Raw genomic sequence first — 19,865 nt, forward strand, 5'->3', positions numbered from 1 at the left:
TGACTTTTGGCATGTGCCCAAATGGAAGGATAGTCGTATCCCATGTAAATGCCTGGCCAGATCTTAGATGCTTTCACACAAAGCGATGTGCCTTTAACTTTCACAGGTTTCACTAAGACCTTACTATCAAAGGGCGCTTTGGAACCCCTTCTGATAAACTTCTGATTATCCTTTTGAAAAGGAACTGAGTATTTCTAATATGGAATAACAAAACAACAGACAACAACAACAACAACAACAACAACAACAACAACAACAACAACAACAACAACAACAACAACAACAACAACAACAACAACAACAACAACAACAAAAGCTTTCAGCAAAAAAAAGGGAACATAAATGTCACCTGCACGTAGATGGTGACAGAACTGGAAAGAGTGGTCCCCCCTCCACAGCAGCTGCCGTCATCTCGCGCCAGGATGACCAGCATGAAACGGTCATCAGCCGGCTGGATGGTCTGGGTCAGCTTGATCAGCCCCGTCTGCCGGGCAATCTCGAATTTTCCGTCGTTCTGGGACCCCGCTAAAATAGACACAGTGCACATGTGACACTCCAGAAATCAGAGATCGTTTCACGGAATATTCAACTGATTACAGGACAAGAACCAAGTACAAAGCACATGCCGTGACAGACCAAGATTTATTCTTTGAACATTTCTCAAAAACTTACTTATCTTTGTAAAATTCTTCTTGACATATCCATTTAAGTTCACTTCTTTACTGTCATGTTTCATTTCAAAAAATGTTTTTATGTGCTGGATATCTTTGGCTACAACCACTACCACACGACATACCACTACATACTGGATATCTTTGGCCACCACCACTACCACACTACACACCACTATATACTGCATCTTTGGCCACAACCACTACCACACTACACACCACTACATACTGGATATCTTTGGCTACAACCATTACCACACTACACACCACTACATACTCATTACTGGATATCTTTGGCTACAACCACTTCCACACTACACACCACTACATACTGGATATCTTTGGCTACAACCACTTCCACACTACACACCACTACATACTGGATATCTTTGGCTACAACCACGTCCACACTACACACCACTACATACTGGATATCTTTGGCTACAACCACTTCCACACTACACACCACTACATACTGGATATCTTTGGCAACAACCACGTCCACACTACACACCACTACATACTGGATATCTTTGGCTACAACCACTACCACACTACACACCACTACATACTGGATATCTTTGGCTATCAATCAATCAATCAATATGAAGCTTACATCGCACGTATTCCGTGGGTACAGTTCTAAGCGCAGGGATTTACTTATTTTATGCAATTTATATCGCGCACATATCTCAACACACGAATTCAAGGCGCAGGGATTTATTTATGCCGTGTGAGATGGAATTTTTTTTACACAATACATCACGCATTCACATCGGCCAGCAGATCGCAGCCATTTCAGCGCATATCCTACTTTTCACGGCCTATTATTCCAAGTCACACGGGTATTTTGGTGGACATTTTTATCTATGCCTATACAATTTTGCCAGGAAAGACCCTTTTGTCAATCGTGGGATTTGTTTGTTTGTTTGTTTGCTTAACGCCCAGCCGACCACGAAGGGCCATATCAGGGCGGTGCTGCTTTGACATTTAACGTGCGCCACACACAAGACAGAAGTCGCAGCACAGGCTTCATGTCTCACCCAGTCACATTATTCTGACACCGGACCAACCAGTCCTAGCACTAACCCCATAATGCCAGACGCCAGGCGGAGCAGCCACTAGATTGCCAATTTTAAAGTCTTAGTATGACCCGGCCGGGGTTCGAACCCACGACCTCCCGATCACGGGGCGGACGCCTTACCACTAGGCCAACCGTGCCGGTTAATCGTGGGATCTTTAACGTGCACACCCCAATGTAGTGTACACGAAGGGACCTCGGTTTTTCGTCTCATCCGAAAGACTAGCACTTGAACCCACCACCTAGGTTAGGAAAGGGGGTAGAAAATTGCTAACGCCCTGACCCAGGGTCGAACTCGCAACCTCTCGCTTCCGAGCGCAAGTGCTTTACCACTCGGCCACCCAGACTTCCACACTACACACCACTACATACTGGATATCTTTGGCTACAACCACGTCCACACTACACACCACTACATACTGGATATCTTTGGCTACAACCACTTCCACACTACACACCACTACATACTGGATATCTTTGGCTACAACCACTTCCACACTACACACCACTACATACTGGATATCTTTGGCTACAACCACTTCCACACTACACACCACTACATACTGGATATCTTTGGCTACAACCACTACCACACTACACACCACTACATACTGGATATCTTTGGCTACAACCACTTCCACACTACACACCACTGCACACTCACATCTAAAGCTGTAGGTCACGACATCCCCGTCTTTGTCTGTGGCCTGTATCTGAGTGATGACGTGGTTGACGGCAGCGTTTTCCAACACCCGGTACTCCACTCCGTCCGGGATGGTGAACTCTGGCGCCTCGTCGTTGATGTTGGTCACGGTCACCTGCACACTGGACGACGCCGACCTGGGGGGCGTTCCGCGGTCCTTGGCCACCACCGTGAATTTGTAGAAGGCTCCCTCCTTGCGGTCATAGTCCAGCGGTCTGCACAGTCAACATGGACACAGCGCTGAGTTAGAGCCTCGCATCAGCACAGCCAACAAGAAAACAGCCCTGAGTTAAAGACAGGCATCAGCATAGTCAACAAGGACACAGCGCTGAGTTAGAGACAGGCATCAGCACAGCCAACAAGGACACAGCGCTGAGTTAGAGACAGGCATCAGCACAGCCAACAAGGACACAGCGCTGAGTTAGAGACAGGCATCAGCCCAGCCAACAAGGACACAGCGCTGAGTTAGAGACAGGCATCAGCACAGCCAACAAGGACACAGCGCTGAGTTAGAGACAGGCATCAGCACAGCCAACAAGGACACAGCGCTGAGTTAGAGTCTCGCATCAGCACAGTCAACAAGGACACAGCGCTGAGTTAAAGACAGGCATCAGCACAGCCAACAAGGACACAGCGCTGAGTTAGAGACAGGCATCAGCACAGCCAACAAGGACACAGCGCTGAGTTAGAGTCTCGCATCAGCCCAGCCAACAAGGACACAGCGCTGAGTTAGAGTCTCGCATCAGCCCAGTCAACAAGGACACAGCGCTGAGTTAGAGTCTCGCATCAGCACAGCCAACAAGGACACAGCGCTGAGTTAGAGACAGGCATCAGCACAGCCAACAAGGACACAGCGCTGAGTTAGAGACAGGCATCAGCACAGCCAACAAGGACACAGCGCTGAGTTAAAGACAGGCATCAGCACAGCCAACAAGGACACAGCGCTGAGTTAGAGACAGGCATCAGCACAGCCAACAAGGACACAGCGCTGAGTTAGAGACAGGCATCAGCACAGCCAACAAGGACACAGCGCTGAGTTAAAGACAGGCATCAGCACAGCCAACAAGGACACAGCGCTGAGTTAGAGACAGGCATCAGCACAGCCAACAAGGACACAGCGCTGAGTTAAAGACAGGCATCAGCACAGCCAACAAGGACACAGCGCTGAGTTAAAGACAGGCATCAGCACAGCCAACAAGGACACAGCGCTGAGTTAAAGACAGGCATCAGCATAGTCAACAAGGACACAGCGCTGAGTTAAAGACAGGCATCAGCACAGCCAACAAGGACACAGCGCTGAGTTAAAGACAGGCATCAGCACAGCCAACAAGGACACAGCGCTGAGTTAAAGACAGGCATCAGCACAGCCAACAAGGACACAGCGCTGAGTTAAAGACAGGCATCAGCACAGCCAACAAGGACACAGCGCTGAGTTAAAGACAGGCATCAGCACAGCCAACAAGGACACAGCGCTGAGTTAAAGACAGGCATCAGCACAGCCAACAAGGACACAGCGCTGAGTTAGAGTCTCGCATCAGCACAGCCAACAAGGACACAGCGCTGAGTTAAAGACAGGCATCAGCACAGCCAACAAGGACACAGCGCTGAGTTAAAGACAGGCATCAGCACAGCCAACAAGGACACAGCGCTGAGTTAGAGTCTCGCATCAGCCCAGCCAACAAGGACACAGCGCTGAGTTAGAGTCTCGCATCAGCACAGCCAACAAGGACACAGCGTTGAGTTAGAGTCTCGCATCAGCACAGCCAACAAGGACACAGCGCTGAGTTAGAGTCTCACATCAGCACAGCCAACAAGGACACAGCGCTGAGTTAAAGACAGGCATCAGCACAGCCAACAAGGACACAGCGCTGAGTTAGAGTCTCGCATCAGCCCAGCCAACAAGGACACAGCGCTGAGTTAAAGACAGGCATCAGCACAGCCAACAAGGACACAGCGCTGAGTTAGAGACAGGCATCAGCCCAGCCAACAAGGACACAGCGCTGAGTTAGAGACAGGCATCAGCCCAGCCAACAAGGACACAGCGCTGAGTTAGAGTCTCGCATCAGCACAGCCAACAAGGACACAGCGCTGAGTTAAAGACAGGCATCAGCACAGCCAACAAGGACACAGCGCTGAGTTAGAGACAGGCATCAGCACAGCCAACAAGGACACAGCGCTGAGTTAAAGACAGGCATCAGTAAAGCCAACAAGGACACAGAGCTGAGTTAAAGACAGGCATCAGCACAGCCAACAAGGACACAGCGCTGAGTTAAAGCCTAGCATCAGCACAGCCAACAAGGACACAGCGCTGAGTTAAAGCCTCGCATCAGCACAGCCAACAAGGACACAGCGCTGAGTTAAAGCCTCGCATCAGCCCAGCCAACAAGGACACAGCGCTGAGTTAAAGACAGGCATCAGCACAGCCAACAAGGACACAGCGCTGAGTTAAAGACAGGCATCAGCACAGCCAACAAGGACACAGCGCTGAGTTAAAGACAGGCATCAGCACAGCCAACAAGGACACAGCGCTGAGTTAGAGACAGGCATCAGCACAGCCAACAAGGACACAGCGCTGAGTTAAAGTCTCGCATCAGCACAGCCAACAAGGACACAGCGCTGAGTTAAAGACAGGCATCAGCACAGCCAACAAGGACACAGCGCTGAGTTAAAGACAGGCATCAGCACAGCCAACAAGGACACAGCGCTGAGTTAAAGTCTCGCATCAGCCCAGCCAACAAGGACACAACGCTGAGTTAAAGACAGGCATCAGCACAGCCAACAAGGACACAGCGCTGAGTTAAAGTCTCGCATCAGCCCAGCCAACAAGGACACAGCGCTGAGTTAAAGACAGGCATCAGCACAGCCAACAAGGACACAGCGCTGAGTTAGAGACAGGCATCAGCACAGCCAACAAGGACACAGCGCTGAGTTAAAGTCTCGCATCAGCACAGCCAACAAGGACACAGCGCTGAGTTAAAGACAGGCATCAGCACAGCCAACAAGGACACAGCGCTGAGTTAAAGACAGGCATCAGCACAGCCAACAAGGACACAGCGCTGAGTTAAAGTCTCGCATCAGCCCAGCCAACAAGGACACAGCGCTGAGTTAAAGTCTCGCATCAGCACAGCCAACAAGGACACAGCGCTGAGTTAAAGACAGGCATCAGCACAGCCAACAAGGACACAGCGCTGAGTTAAAGACAGGAATCAGCACAGCCAACAAGGACACAGCGCTGAGTTAAAGACAGGCATCAGCACAGCCAACAAGGACACAGCGCTGAGTTAAAGACAGGAATCAGCACAGCCAACAAGGACACAGCGCTGAGTTAGAGCCTCGCATCAGCCCAGCCAACAAGGACACAGCGCTGAGTTAAAGACAGGCATCAGCACAGCCAACACGGACACAGCGCTGAGTTAAAGACAGGCATCAGCACAGCCAACAAGGACACAGCGCTGAGTTAAAGACAGGCATCAGCCCAGCCAACACGGACACAGCGCTGAGTTAAAGACAGGCATCAGCACAGCCAACAAGGACACAGCGCTGAGTTAAAGACAGGCATCAGCCCAGCCAACAAGGACACAGCGCTGAGTTAAAGACAGGCATCAGCACAGCCAACAAGGACACAGCGCTGAGTTAGAGCCTCGCATCAGCACAACCAACAAGGACACAGCGCTGAGTTAAAGACAGGCATCAGCACAGCCAACAAGGACACAGCGCTGAGTTAAAGTCTCGCATCAGCCCAGCCAACAAGGACACAGCGCTGAGTTAGAGTCTCGCATCAGCCCAGCCAACAAGGACACAGCGCTGAGTTAAAGACAGGCATCAGCACAGCCAACAAGGACACAGCGCTGAGTTAAAGACAGGCATCAGCACAGCCAACAAGGACACAGCGCTGAGTTAGAGTCTCGCATCAGCCCAGCCAACAAGGACACAGCGCTGAGTTAAAGACAGGCATCAGCACAGCCAACAAGGACACAGCGCTGAGTTAAAGCCTAGCATCAGCCCAGCCAACAAGGACACAGCGCTGAGTTAAAGACAGGCATCAGCACAGCCAACAAGGACACAGCGCTGAGTTAGAGACAGGCATCAGCACAGCCAACAAGGACACAGCGCTGAGTTAAAGACAGGCATCAGCACAGCCAACAAGGACACAGCGCTGAGTTAAAGACAGGCATCAGCACAGCCAACAAGGACACAGCGCTGAGTTAGAGCCTCGCATCAGCTCAGCCAACAAGGACACTGCGCTGAGTTAGAGACAGGCATCAGCACAGCCAACAAGGACACAGCGCTGAGTTAGAGACAGGCATCAGCACAGCCAACAAGGACACAGCGCTGAGTTAAAGACAGGCATCAGCACAGCCAACAAGGACACAGCGCTGAGTTAAAGACAGGCATCAGCACAGCCAACAAGGACACAGCGCTGAGTTAGAGCCTCGCATCAGCACAGCCAACAAGGACACAGCGCTGAGTTAGAGACAGGCATCAGCACAGCCAACAAGGACACAGCGCTGAGTTAGAGACAGGCATCAGCACAGCCAACAAGGACACAGCGCTGAGTTAGAGCCTCGCATCAGCACAGCCAACAAGGACACAGCGCTGAGTTAAAGACAGGCATCAGCACAGCCAACAAGGACACAGCGCTGAGTTAGAGACAGGCATCAGCACAGCCAACAAGGACACAGCGCTGAGTTAGAGCCTCGCATCAGCACAGCCAACAAGGACACAGCGCTGAGTTAAAGACAGGCATCAGCACAGCCAACAAGGACACAGCGCTGAGTTAGAGACAGGCATCAGCACAGCCAACAAGGACACAGCGCTGAGTTAGAGCCTCGCATCAGCTCAGCCAACAAGGACACAGCGCTGAGTTAGAGACAGGCATCAGCACAGCCAACAAGGACACAGCGCGGAGTTAGAGACAGGCATCAGCACAGCCAACAAGGACACAGCGCTGAGTTAAAGACAGGCATCAGCACAGCCAACAAGGACACAGCGCTGAGTTAGAGCCTCGCATCAGCACAGCCAACAAGGACACAGCGCTGAGTTAAAGACAGGCATCAGCACAGTCAACATGGACACAGCGCTGAGTTAGAGCCTCGCATCAGCACAGCCAACAAGAAAACAGCCCTGAGTTAAAGACAGGCATCAGCATAGTCAACAAGGACACAGCGCTGAGTTAAAGACAGGCATCAGCACAGTCAACATGGACACAGCGCTGAGTTAGAGCCTCGCATCAGCACAGCCAACAAGAAAACAGCCCTGAGTTAAAGACAGGCATCAGCATAGTCAACAAGGACACAGCGCTGAGTTAAAGACAGGCATCAGTAAAGCCAACAAGGACACAGAGCTGAGTTAAAGACAGGCATCAGCACAGCCAACAAGGACACAGCGCTGAGTTAAAGACAGGCATCAGCATAGTCAACAAGGACACAGCGCTGAGTTAGAGACAGGCATCAGCACAGCAAACAAGGACACAGCGCTGAGTTAGAGACAGGCATCAGCACAGCCAACAAGGAAACAGCGCTGAGTTAGAGCCTCGCATCAGCACAGCCAACAAGGACACAGCGCTGAGTTAGAGACAGGCATCAGCACAGCCAACAAGGACACAGCGCTGAGTTAGAGACAGGCATCAGCACAGCCAACAAGGACACAGCGCTGAGTTAGAGACAGGCATCAGCACAGCCAACAAGGACACAGCGCTGAGTTAGAGTCTCGCATCAGCACAGTCAACAAGGACACAGCGCTGAGTTAGAGACAGGCATCAGCCCAGCCAACAAGGACACAGCGCTGAGTTAGAGCCTCGCATCAGCACAGCCAACAAGGACACAGCGCTGAGTTAGAGACAGGCATCAGCACAGCCAACAAGGACACAGCGCTGAGTTAGAGACAGGCATCAGCACAGCCAACAAGGACACAGCGCTGAGTTAGAGACAGGCATCAGCACAGCCAACAAGGACACAGCGCTGAGTTAGAGACAGGCATCAGCACAGCCAACAAGGACACAGCGTTGAGTTAGAGCCTCGCATCAGCTCAGCCAACAAGGACACAGCGTTGAGTTAAAGACAGGCATCAGCACAGCCAACAAGGACACAGCGCTGAGTTAGAGCCTCGCATCAGCACAGCCAACAAGGACACAGCGCTGAGTTAGAGACAGGCATCAGCACAGCCAACAAGGACACAGCGCTGAGTTAGAGCCTCGCATCAGCACAGCCAACAAGGACACAGCGCTGAGTTAGAGACAGGCATCAGCACAGCCAACAAGGACACAGCGCTGAGTTAGAGCCTCGCATCAGCACAGCCAACAAGGACACAGCGCTGAGTTAAAGACAGGCATCAGCACAGCCAACAAGGACACAGCGCTGAGTTAGAGCCTCGCATCAGCCCAGCCAACAAGGACACAGCGCTGAGTTAAAGACAGGCATCAGCACAGCCAACAAGGACACAGCGTTGAGTTAGAGACAGGCATCAGCACAGCCAACAAGGACACAGCGTTGAGTTAAAGACAGGCATCAGCACAGCCAACAAGGACACAGCGCTGAGTTAAAGACAGGCATCAGCACAGCCAACAAGGACACAGCGCTGAGTTAGAGCCTCGCATCAGCTCAGCCAACAAGGACACAGCGCTGAGTTAGAGACAGGCATCAGCACAACCAACAAGGACACAGCGCTGAGTTAGAGACAGGCATCAGCACAGCCAACAAGGACACAGCGCTGAGTTAAAGACAGGCATCGGCACAGCCAACAAGGACACAGCGCTGAGTTAAAGACAGGCATCAGCACAGCCAACAAGGACACAGCGCTGAGTTAAAGACAGGCATCAGCACAGCCAACAAGGACACAGCGCTGAGTTAAAGACAGGCATCAGCACAGCCAACAAGGACACAGCGCTGAGTTAAAGACAGGCATCAGCCCAGCCAACAAGGACACAGCGCTGAGTTAAAGACAGGCATCAGCACAGCCAACAAGGACACAGCGCTGAGTTAGAGCCTCGCATCAGCACAGCCAACAAGGACACAGCGCTGAGTTAGAGACAGGCATCAGCACAGCCAACAAGGACACAGCGCTGAGTTAGAGACAGGCATCAGCACAGCCAACAAGGACACAGCGCTGAGTTAGAGACAGGCATCAGCACAGCCAACAAGGACACAGCGCTGAGTTAGAGCCTCGCATCAGCTCAGCCAACAAGGACACAGCGCTGAGTTAGAGACAGGCATCAGCACAGCCAACAAGGACACAGCGCTGAGTTAGAGACAGGCATCAGCACAGCCAACAAGGACACAGCGCTGAGTTAAAGACAGGCATCAGCACAGCCAACAAGGACAAAGCGCTGAGTTAAAGACAGGCATCAGCACAGCCAACAAGGACACAGCGCTGAGTTAGAGACAGGCATCAGCACAGCCAACAAGGACACAGCGCTGAGTTAGAGCCTCGCATCAGCTCAGCCAACAAGGACACGCTGAGTTAAAGACAGGCATCAGCACAGCCAACAAGGACACAGCGCTGAGTTAGAGCTTCGCATCAGCTCAGCCAACAAGGACACAGCGCTGAGTTAAAGACAGGCATCAGCACAGCCAACAAGGACACAGCGCTGAGTTAGAGCCTCGCATCAGCTCAGCCAACAAGGACACGCTGAGTTAAAGACAGGCATCAGCACAGCCAACAAGGACACAGCGCTGAGTTAGAGCTTCGCATCAGCTCAGCCAACAAGGACACAGCGCTGAGTTAGAGACAGGCATCAGCACAGCCAACAAGGACACAGCGCTGAGTTAGAGACAGGCATCAGCCCAGCCAACAAGGACACAGCGCTGAGTTAGAGTCTCGCATCAGCATAGCCAACAAGGACACAGCGCTGAGTTAGAGTCTCGCATCAGCATAGCCAACAAGGACACAGCGCTGAGTTAGAGTCTCGCATCAGCCCAGCCAACAAGGACACAGCGCTGAGTTAGAGCCTCGCATCAGCACAGCCAACAAGGACACAGCGCTGAGTTAGAGCCTCGCATCAGCACAGCCAACAAGGACACAGCGCTGAGTTAGAGACAGGCATCAGCACAGCCAACAAGGACACAGCGCTGAGTTAGAGACAGGCATCAGCACAGCCAACAAGGACACAGCGCTGAGTTAGAGACAGGCATCAGCACAGCCAACAAGGACACAGCGCTGAGTTAGATACAGGCATCAGCACAGCCAACAAGGACACAGCGTTGAGTTAGAGCCTCGCATCAGCACAGCCAACAAGGACACAGCGCTGAGTTAGAGACAGGCATCAGCACAGTCAACAAGGACACAGCGCTGAGTTAGAGACAGGCATCAGCACAGCCAACAAGGACACAGCGCTGAGTTAGAGCCTCGCATCAGCTCAGCCAACAAGGACACAGCGCTGAGTTAAATGACAGGCATCAGCACAGCCAACAAGGACACAGCGCTGAGTTAGAGCCTCGCATCAGCTCAGCCAACAAGGACACAGCGCTGAGTTAAAGACAGGCATCAGCACAGCCAACAAGGACACAGCGCTGAGTTAAAGACAGGCATCAGCACAGCCAACAAGGACACAGCGCTGAGTTAGAGCCTCGCATCAGCTCAGCCAACAAGGACACAGCGCTGAGTTAGAGACAGGCATCAGCACAGCCAACAAGGACACAGCGCTGAGTTAGAGCCTCGCATCAGCTCAGCCAACAAGGACACAGCGCTGAGTTAAAGACAGGCATCAGCACAGCCAACAAGGACACAACGCTGAGTTAAAGACAGGCATCAGCACAGCCAACAAGGACACAGCGCTGAGTTAGAGACAGGCATCAGCACAGCCAACAAGGACACAGCGTTGAGTTAGAGACAGGCATCAGCACAGCCAACAAGGACACAGCGTTGAGTTAAAGACAGGCATCAGCACAGCCAACAAGGACACAGCGCTGAGTTAAAGACAGGCATCAGCACAGCCAACAAGGACACAGCGCTGAGTTAAAGACAGGCATCAGCACAGCCAACAAGGACACAGCGCTGAGTTAGAGACAGGCATCAGCACAGCCAACAAGGACACAGCGCTGAGTTAAAGACAGGCATCAGCACAGCCAACAAGGACACAGCGCTGAGTTAAAGACAGGCATCAGCACAGCCAACAAGGACACAGCGCTGAGTTAAAGACAGGCATCAGCACAGCCAACAAGGACACAGCGCTGAGTTAGAGACAGGCATCAGCACAGTCAACAAGGACACAGCGCTGAGTTAAAGACAGGCATCAGCACAGTCAACAAGGACACAGCGCTGAGTTAAAGACAGGCATCAGCATAGTCAACAAGGACACAGCGCTGAGTTAGAGACAGGCATCAGCACAGCCAACAAGGACACAGCGCTGAGTTAGAGACAGGCATCAGCACAGCCAACAAAGACACAGCGCTGAGTTAGAGACAGGCATCAGCACAGCCAACAAGGACACAGCGCTGAGTTAGAGACAGGCATCAGTAAAGCCAACAAGGACACAGCGCTGAGTTAAAGACAGGAATCAGCACAGTCAACAAGGACACAGCGCTGAGTTAGAGACAGACATCAGCATAGCCAACAAGGACACAGCGCTGAGTTAGAGACAGGCATCAGCACAGCCAACAAGGACACAGCGCTGAGTTAGAGACAGGCATCAGCACAGCCAACAAGGACACAGCGCTGAGTTAGAGACAGGCATCAGCATAGTCAACAAGGACACAGCGCTGAGTTAAAGACAGGCATCAGCATAGTCAACAAGGACACAGCGCTGAGTTAGAGACAGGCATCAGCACAGCCAACAAGGACACAGCGCTGAGTTAAAGACAGGCATCAGCACAGCCAACAAGGACACAGCGCTGAGTTAGAGACAGGCATCAGCACAACCAACAAGGACACAGCGCTGTGTTAGAGACAGGCATCAGCACAGTCAACAAGGACACAGCGCTGAGTTAGAGACAGGCATCAGTAAAGCCAACAAGGACACAGCGCTGAGTTAGAGACAGGCATCAGCACAGCCAACAAGGACACAGCGCTGAGTTAGAGACAGGCATCAGCACAGTCAACAAGGACATAGCGTTGAGTTAGAGACAGGCATCAGCATAGTCAACAAGGACACAGCGCTGAGTTAGAGACAGGCATCAGCACAGCCAACAAGGACACAGCGCTGAGTTAAAGACAGGCATCAGCATAGTCAACAAGGACACAGCGCTGAGTTAAAGACAGGCATCAGCATAGTCAACAAGGACACAGCGCTGAGTTAGAGACAGGCATCAGCACAGCCGACAAGGGCACAGCGCTGAGTTAAAGACAGGCATCAGCACAGCCAACAAGGACACAGCGCTGAGTTAAAGACAGGCATCAGTAAAGCCAACAAGGACACAGCGCTGAGTTAGAGACAGGCATCAGCACAGCCAACAAGGACACAGCGCTGAGTTAGAGATAGGCATCAGCACAGTCAACAAGGACACAGCACTGAGTTAGAGACAGGCATCAGCACAGTGAACAAGGACACAGCGCTGAGTTAAAGACAGGCATCAGCATAGTCAACAAGGACACAGCGCTGAGTTAGAGACAGGCATCAGTAAAGCCAACAAGGACACAGCGCTGAGTTAGAGACAGGCATCAGCACAGTCAACAAGGACACAGCGCTGAGTTAGAGACAGGCATCAGTATAGTCAACAAGGACACAGCGCTGAGTTAGAGACAGGCATCAGCACAGCCAACAAGGACACAGCGCTGAGTTAAAGACAGGCATCAGCATAGCCAACAAGGAAACAGCGCTGAGTTAGAGACAGGCAACAGCATAGCCAACAAGGACACAGCGCTGAGTTAAAGACAGGCATCAGCACAGTCAACAAGGACACAGCGCTGAGTTAAAGCCTAGCAACAGCACAGCCAACAAGGACACAGCGCTGAGTTAGAGACAGGCATCAGCACAGTCAACAAGGACACAGCGCTGAGTTAGAGACAGGCATCAGCACAGCCAACAAGGAAACAGCGCTGAGTTAAAGACAGGCATCAGCACAGTCAACAAGGACACAGCGCTGAGTTAAAGACAGGCATCAGCACAGCCAACAAGGACACAGCGCTGAGTTAGAGCCTCGCATCAGCACAGCCAACAAGGACACAGCGCTGAGTTAAAGACAGGCATCAGCACAGTCAACAAGGACACAGCGCTGAGTTAGAGACAGGCATCAGCACAGCCAACAAGGAAACAGCGCTGAGTTAAAGACAGGCATCAGCATAGTCAACAAGGACACAGCGCTGAGTTAGAGACAGGCATCAGCACAGCCAACAAGGACACAGCGCTGAGTTAGAGACAGGCATCAGCACAGCCAACAAGGACACAGCGCTGAGTTAGAGACAGGCATCAGCACAGCCAACAAGAAAACAGCCCTGAGTTAAAGACAGGCATCAGCATAGTCAACAAGGACACAGCGCTGAGTTAGAGACAGGCATCAGCACAGCCAACAAGGACACAGCGCTGAGTTAGAGACAGGCATCAGCACAGCCAACAAGGACACAGCGCTGAGTTAAAGACAGGCATCAGCACAGCCAACAAGGACACAGCGCTGAGTTAAAGACAGGCATCAGCACAGCCAACAAGGAAACAGCGCTGAGTTAAAGACAGGCATCAGCACAGCCAACAAGGAAACAGCGCTGAGTTAAAGACAGGCATCAGCACAGTCAACAAGGACACAGCGCTGAGTTAGAGACAGGCATCAGCACAGCCAACAAGGACACAGCGCTGAGTTAAAGACAGGCATCAGCACAGTCAACAAGGACACAGCGCTGAGTTAGAGACAGGCATCAGCACAGCCAACAAGGACACAGCGCTGAGTTAAAGACAGGCATCAGCACAGCCAACAAGGAAACAGCGCTGAGTTAAAGACAGGCATCAGCACAGTCAACAAGGACACAGCGCTGAGTTAGAGACAGGCAACAGCATAGCCAACAAGGACACAGCGCTGAGTTAAAGACAGGCATCAGCACAGTCAACAAGGACACAGCGCTGAGTTAGAGACAGGCATCAGCACAGCCAACAAGGACACAGCGCTGAGTTAAAGACAGGCATCAGCACAGCCAACAAGGAAACAGCGCTGAGTTAAAGACAGGCATCAGCACAGTCAACAAGGACACAGCGCTGAGTTAGAGACAGGCATCAGCACAGCCAACAAGGAAACAGCGCTGAGCTATAGACAGGCATCAGCACAGCCAACAAGGACACAGCGCTGAGTTAGAGACAGGCATCAGCACAGCCAACAAGGACACAGCGCTGAGTTAAAGACAGGCATCAGCACAGCCAACAAGGACACAGCGCTGAGTTAAAGACAGGCATCAGCACAGCCAACAAGGACACAGCGCTGAGTTAGAGACAGGCATCAGCATAGCCAACAAGGACACAGCGCTGAGTTAGAGACAGGCATCAGCACAGCCAACAAGGAAACAGCGCTGAGTTAAAGACAGGCATCAGCACAGCCAACAAGGAAACAGCGCTGAGTTAAAGACAGGCATCAGCACAGCCAACAAGGACACAGCGCTGAGTTAAAGACAGGCATCAGCACAGCCAACAAGGAAACAGCGCTGAGTTAAAGACAGGCATCAGCACAGCCAACAAGTACAAGGACACAGCGCTGAGTTAGAGACAGGCATCAGCACAGCCAACAAGGACACAGCGCTGAGTTAAAGACAGGCATCGGCACAGCCAACAAGGACACAGCGCTGAGTTAGAGACAGGCATCAGCACAGCCAACAAGGAAACAGCGCCGAGTTAGAGACAGGCATCAGCATAGCCAACAAGGAAACAGCGCTGAGTTAGAGACAGGCAACAGCATAGCCAACAAGGACACAGCGCTGAGTTAAAGACAGGCATCAGCACAGTCAACAAGGACACAGCGCTGAGTTAGAGACAGGCATCAGCACAGCCAACAAGGACACAGCGCTGAGTTAGAGACAGGCATCAGCACAGCCAACAAGGACACAGCGCTGAGTTAGAGACAGGCATCAGCACAGCCAACAAGGACACAGCGCTGAGTTAAAGACAGGCATCGGCACAGCCAACAAGGACACAGCGCTGAGTTAAAGCCTAGCATCAGCACATATAAACACGAGCGCTACAACACCAAACAAAGGCATAAAATAAAGGAGTTGCAACTCAACACAGGGGCGGACGAGGGGGGGGGGGGGGCACAGGGGGCACGTGCCCCCCCCCCCCCCCGAAAAAAAAAGAAGAAAAAAAAAAGATTTTTCTATGCTGATTCTATGACCATTTCTAAGTTCAAATGGCACCAGATGGCACCATTTTGCTTCTTTGGGCAAAACTTTTTTTCCGGGGGGGCATGCCCCCGGACCCCCCTAGCAAATTCGGGCGCTTCGCGCCCATCACATTCACTTTCGATTCAAAGTGCCCCCCCCCCCCTTACAAAGCAACTGATCCGCCCCTGCAACATTTGAATATTTATCCTACATACCTGAGAGAGACACCCGTGAGATAATAATCGTTCAAATCACACGTGTGTATATCATGTAAATGAGGTCATGTCAAGCAAGTCTGGCCGGGACCTGTTTTTCCACTGCTTATGATGCCAAAGTCACCGAGACAAACGTCATTATAGAAACACAAATTGCGCTCGCTAATTACCCTCGATGAATCTTTAGAACTAACACGTCACGCCACACTTTCAGAGTGACGTTTCTTTGCTTTGACGTAATAGATTGCACGAGGCTTTAGAAGAGATCGAGGTTCTAAAGCAAGCGTCTTCAATTTAGCTGCCTCAAATGCAGGACATTTTCAGTAAAATACACGTAAGTACAGTATGTAGGATAAACAGAATACTACATGGCTTGCTGTTCCGTAACAGATTTACACTCGTTGCTTTTTCAAATAGTGAACAGCTCGCTTTCGCTCGCAGTTCAATATTTTAAAAAAACCTCGTGTAAATCTGGTACGACACAGCAAGCCATGTAGTATTCTCTATATATATAAAATTTCAACATGTTCACACTAAAGAGCTGTCACCTGCCCTAAAAGTTCATAGTTAATTAGCACAGAATGTCTTACCGCTTGATACGAATGACCCAGCACAGAATGTCTTACCGCTTGATACGAATGACCCAGCACAGAATGTCTTACCGCTTGATACGAATGACGCCTTCAAAGACGCTGGAAGTATTGTGCGTTACAACCTCAAAGTTAGCACAGAATGTCTTACCGCTTGATACGAATGTCGCCTTCAAAGACGCTGGAAGCCCCTATTCTCCGTGACAACCTCAAAGTTAGCACAGAATGTCTTACCGCTTGATACGAATGTCGCCTTCAAAGACGCTGGAAGCCCCTATTCTCCGTGACAACCTCAAAGTTAGCACAGACTGTCTTACCGCTTGATACGAATGTCGCCTTCAAAGACGCTGGAAGTATTCTCCGTGACAACCTCAAAGTTAGCACAGAATGTCTTACCGCTTGATACGAATGTCGCCTTCAAAGACGCTGGAAGCCCCTATTCTCCGTGACAACCTCAAAGTTAGCACAGACTGTCTTACCGCTTGATACGAATGTCGCCTTCAAAGACGCTGGAAGCCCCTATTCTCCGTGACAACCTCAAAGTTAGCACAGAATGTCAAAGTACATACCGCTTGATACGAATGACGCCTTCAAAGACGCTGGAAGTATTCTGCGTGACAATCTCAAAGTCCTCTGTTCCCACCAGTGAGTAGTCGATGTGTGCATTCACCCCGGTGTCCAGGTCTAGTGCTTTCACTGCACAGCGTACAATCAGGTTGTCCACTTCGGATTGGTGATACCAAAATGTGTAAAGTGTGTATGTGTGTGTGTGTATGTATGTGAGTGTGTGTGTGTGTGTGCGTGTGTGTGTGTGTGTGTGTGTGTGTGTGTGTGTGTGTGTGTGTTTGTCCTTGTGCGTGTGTGTGTGCTTACGTGTGTGTGTGTGTGTGTGTGTGTGTGTGTGTGTGTGTGTGTGTGTGCGGCTGCAAACAAGGATACAAGTCAAAACATTTGCTTGAATGAACAAGGTAGAGGGAACAGTTAGAGCAGAAAAAGATTGAATAAGAAACAAAATCAATGATAAGAACATGAAAGAACAATTTATCAATGGCAGAAAAAGCTTGAAGTTGTTTTGTTCTTTACCTGTGAGGATGTCAGTCCCAACAGCTACGTTCTCTACCAACGTTGCATCGTAGCGAGATTGGTTAAAGATGGGCGGGTTGTCATTCATGTCTTCTATCTGAATTGTCACCTGTCAAACACAAATAGATTTTCATGTCATTCAGCAGTGATAAGAAACAAAGTAATAAATACATGTGGTGTTAATCACTATACAGTTACACGTTCTGTATGTACCTTTTTAGCACATATTCAGATTCAGCAATAGTTACTAAAACAAAAGACCCACAAAACAAGCAATATTATGAATTAAGATGGTTTCCGTGTGGTTTCATGCACTGGTTTTTGTTCATGAATACCAGGATTGAAAAGCATCCACAACATAATTTCATCTGAAATAAAGCTGTCAATCAAATAAAACACATTTGTATTTGAAGCTCCTCACGCAGAGAGAGCAGTAAACAAGTTTTTGGTGCGTTATTGCATGAGCAAACAAGCTGTTAGGTACACAAAAACCTGACCAACTTTGTGTTCCATCTCGACTGCACATTCTCAGGGTCTGAAAGCTAAGCTGCCATTCAAAGGCCGAGTGGACGCGGGTGAACTACGTGTTTGTTTGTTTCGTTCTTGGGCTGAAACTCAACGGCTTTTACGTGTATGACCGTTTTTACCCCGCCATCTAAGCAGCCATACGCCGCTTTCGGGGGAGGAACTACGTGTATGGCCACTGTGCGGTTAAACAGTACTGTATCACAATCTACAGTCTTGGAGTCTCCAAGAACCAGTGCAAGACACTTACACCGACAGTGCTGGAGAAATCCGTGTTGCCTACTCTCTGCGTGGCAGTGACCGTCATGCTCTGCAGCTTGGGAGACACCGTTTCATAGTCCAGAACCTGTAACACAACCAACCAATCATATTCAGTTTGATTCCATACAGGGTGGTGGCATAAACACAGATGTGAAAGACAATAAACCTGAGACACTGTACCTACACATGATGATGAAACCACAAGTGACTGTACGCTTCTTTGAGATTTGAACAAGACAACACTGGTTTTGACTCAATTCCACTTCAACCCAACATTGTAGGGTTATTGATTGTGATATGGAAACCATCAAAGAATGAATAAATGAATGAAAGAAAGAATGCATGGATCACACAATCAATCAATCAATCAATCAATCAATCAATCAATCAATCAATCAATCAATCAATCAATCAACCAACCAACCAATCAATCAATCAATCAATCAATCAATCAATCAATCAATCAATCAATCAATCAATCAATCAATCAATCAATCAATCAATCAATCAATCAATCAACCAACCAACCAACCAATCAATCAATTAATTAATCAACCAATCAATCAATCAATCAATCAATCAACCAACCAACCAATCAATCAATCAATCAATCAATCAATCAATCAATCAATCAATCAATCAATCAACCAACCAACCAATCAATCAACCAATCAATCAATCAACCAACCAACCAATCAATCAACCAATCAATCAATCAACCAACCAACCAATCAACCAATCAATCAATCAATCAATCAATCAATCAATCAACCAACCAACCAATCAATCAATCAATCAATCAACCAATCAATCAATCAACCAATCGATCAATCAATCAATCAATCAACCAACCAATCAACCAATCAATCAATGAATCAACCAAATCAATCAATTGAGATACAAAGAGAAATGGAAGATTCTTCTCCTCAAACGAGAACTGAAGCAAAGCCAGTTCTGAACGCCTCTGTGCCTGTCAACTGAAAATGACTAAAATAGCATATTGTTCTTTCTTTCTTTATTTGGTGTTTAACGTCGTTTTCAACCATTCAAGGTTATATCGCGACGGGAAAGGGGGGGGGGGGATGGGATAGGGGAAGGAGGGAGATGGGATAGAGCCACTTGTCAATTGTTTCTTGTTCACAAAAGCACTAATCAAAAATTTGTTCCAGGGGCTTGCAACGTAGTACAATATAATGACCTTACTGGGAGAATGCAAGTTTCCAGTACAAAGGACTTAACATTTCTTACATACTGCTTGACTAAAATCTTTACAAACATTGACTATATTCTATACAAGAAACACTTAACAAGGGTAAAAGGAGAAACAGAACCGTTAGTCACCTCTTACGACATGCTGGGTAGCATCGGGTAAATTCTTTCTCGTCCCAACCAATATGGGACTCCCCCTAACCCGCGGGGGGTAGCATATTGTTGACAGATAGATAAACAACTTGTTGTATAGTAACATGTATGTCAGCGTCTTGTTTAAAAACAGCACAAACACCAGGG

General features: G+C 49.6%; 1 protein-coding gene across 1 annotated transcript in view; it reads right to left on the reverse strand.

Annotated features, from left to right (window-relative positions):
• Window positions 1-19,865, reverse strand: part of LOC138959333 (neural-cadherin-like) — a 77,299-nt gene that overhangs the window by 56,828 nt on the left and 606 nt on the right. Inside the window, exons 3-7 of the mRNA XM_070330765.1 lie at window positions 18,346-18,441; window positions 17,571-17,679; window positions 17,057-17,183; window positions 2,417-2,670; window positions 350-525 (exon numbers count right to left, since the gene is read on the reverse strand). Coding sequence (XP_070186866.1) covers window positions 350-525; window positions 2,417-2,670; window positions 17,057-17,183; window positions 17,571-17,679; window positions 18,346-18,402 — 723 coding nt within the window. The 5' untranslated portion in view covers window positions 18,403-18,441. The remainder of the gene's footprint in view (window positions 1-349; window positions 526-2,416; window positions 2,671-17,056; window positions 17,184-17,570; window positions 17,680-18,345; window positions 18,442-19,865) is intronic.

The sequence above is a fragment of the Littorina saxatilis genome, linkage group LG1, assembly GCF_037325665.1.
Source record: "Littorina saxatilis isolate snail1 linkage group LG1, US_GU_Lsax_2.0, whole genome shotgun sequence".
Taxonomy (NCBI): domain Eukaryota; kingdom Metazoa; phylum Mollusca; class Gastropoda; order Littorinimorpha; family Littorinidae; genus Littorina; species Littorina saxatilis.